The sequence below is a fragment of the Olea europaea genome, unplaced genomic scaffold, assembly GCF_002742605.1.
Source record: "Olea europaea var. sylvestris unplaced genomic scaffold, O_europaea_v1 scaffold31470, whole genome shotgun sequence".
Classification (NCBI taxonomy): domain Eukaryota; kingdom Viridiplantae; phylum Streptophyta; class Magnoliopsida; order Lamiales; family Oleaceae; genus Olea; species Olea europaea.
In genome coordinates this window covers 1-1,312 of record NW_019250259.1, presented here as the reverse complement: position 1 = coordinate 1,312, position 1,312 = coordinate 1, and the positions used below count along the sequence as shown (strand labels likewise).

General features: G+C 39.9%; 1 protein-coding gene across 1 annotated transcript; it reads right to left on the bottom strand.

Moving 5' to 3' along the window:
* Positions 1-6: 6 nt before the first annotated feature.
* Positions 7-1,074, bottom strand: LOC111385390 (probable aminotransferase ACS10; the record flags this gene model as incomplete). The annotated part of the gene is made up of 2 exons (XM_023009775.1): positions 480-1,074; positions 7-393 (listed from the first exon to the last, which is right to left on the bottom strand). Coding segments are annotated over exons 1-2 (533 nt in total), but the record flags the coding sequence as incomplete, so codon positions are not given.
* Between the last annotated feature and the right edge of the window lie 238 nt (positions 1,075-1,312).

Genomic DNA, 1,312 nt, shown 5'->3' with positions numbered 1-1,312 from the left:
CCAAACCCAGGAAGAGAAACGTCCTTCGACAGACCATAAACAATATGAACTCGATTTCTGTCAAAATCTTCTCCTTCCGTGTTGATGATTTCTGCCATGCTTACAAACTCTTCACTTCCATGTGTCGATCCGGCAAATACTTCATTAGAGATAATATGAATGTTCTTCTCATTAGCGAAGTCCAAGAGGCTGTAAAGCATTTCACGGTTATACAGAATTCCCACAGGAGTTGAAGGATTTGAAATGATTATCCCACGAACTTTAAGACCACGTTTCTTGGCCTGGTTGAAAGCTCGATCAAGAGCAGTTGTACTTAAACTGAAGTTATCTGAACTGCGGCAAGGAACAGGTACAATCTCCACCCCAGTTCGCGATTTAACATCCCTGTCAAGACTGCACATTGAATTTTCTCATTAGTGTTGAAACGAAATAAACAATGACAAGAACCATCATCCGTTAATAAAGGCAATGGAACTTACTCGGGATAGTATGGAGACGGTGCAAGAAATGCATTTCCGGGATCAGCCAGGCAGAAACTGAGTATCTCAATGGCAGGAGTAGCCCCAGCAGTTAAAACTATTTGTGCTGGGTTGAAAAACATTGGTTTCTCTATGACTTGAGACATGAACCCTGCCACAACCTGTAATTTGGGGAAAAAATGGCATAGAAGTATCAAAAGCTATTCAAAGTGAAGTAGAAGAATTCATGTGCAAAAGTAGAACATGAACTATTAAAGGACTTGAAAGCTATGTGACTCAAGTTCACAAAATTAATTTTATGTAGCGTAATCAAAAAACAAAACATGTTCTCAAAAGAAAATAATCAACCCTGCCTGTTTGATAATATAAGCATTGGGAGTTCCACGAAGTAGGTAATAGTAGAACACTCGTACACGTGAGAACTCAACCCTGCCTGTTTGATAATATAAGCATTGGGAGTTCCAAGGAGTAGGTAATAGTAGAACATTCGTACACGTGAACCCAACCCAGCCTATTTGATAATATAAGAATTGGGAGTTCCAAGGAGTAGGTAATAGTAGAACATTCACACGTGAGAACTTGAGTACTGTAGTATAACATAAGAATGCAAGATTAACCCTCCCGTCCTCCACCCCAACCACACATGACACGAAAATAATGAATCAGAAAAGAAAAGAGAAAGATGGTTTGTTATTACTAGGTGCAAGCAATTGCATTAAGTATACACTTCATCAATTCATTCCACAGCAAAACTGGCCAAGCTAAAAAGTAAGTCAAACTTCTAATTACATTTGTCCTTTTTTTTTTTGGGGGGGGGGGGGGGGGGGGGGGGG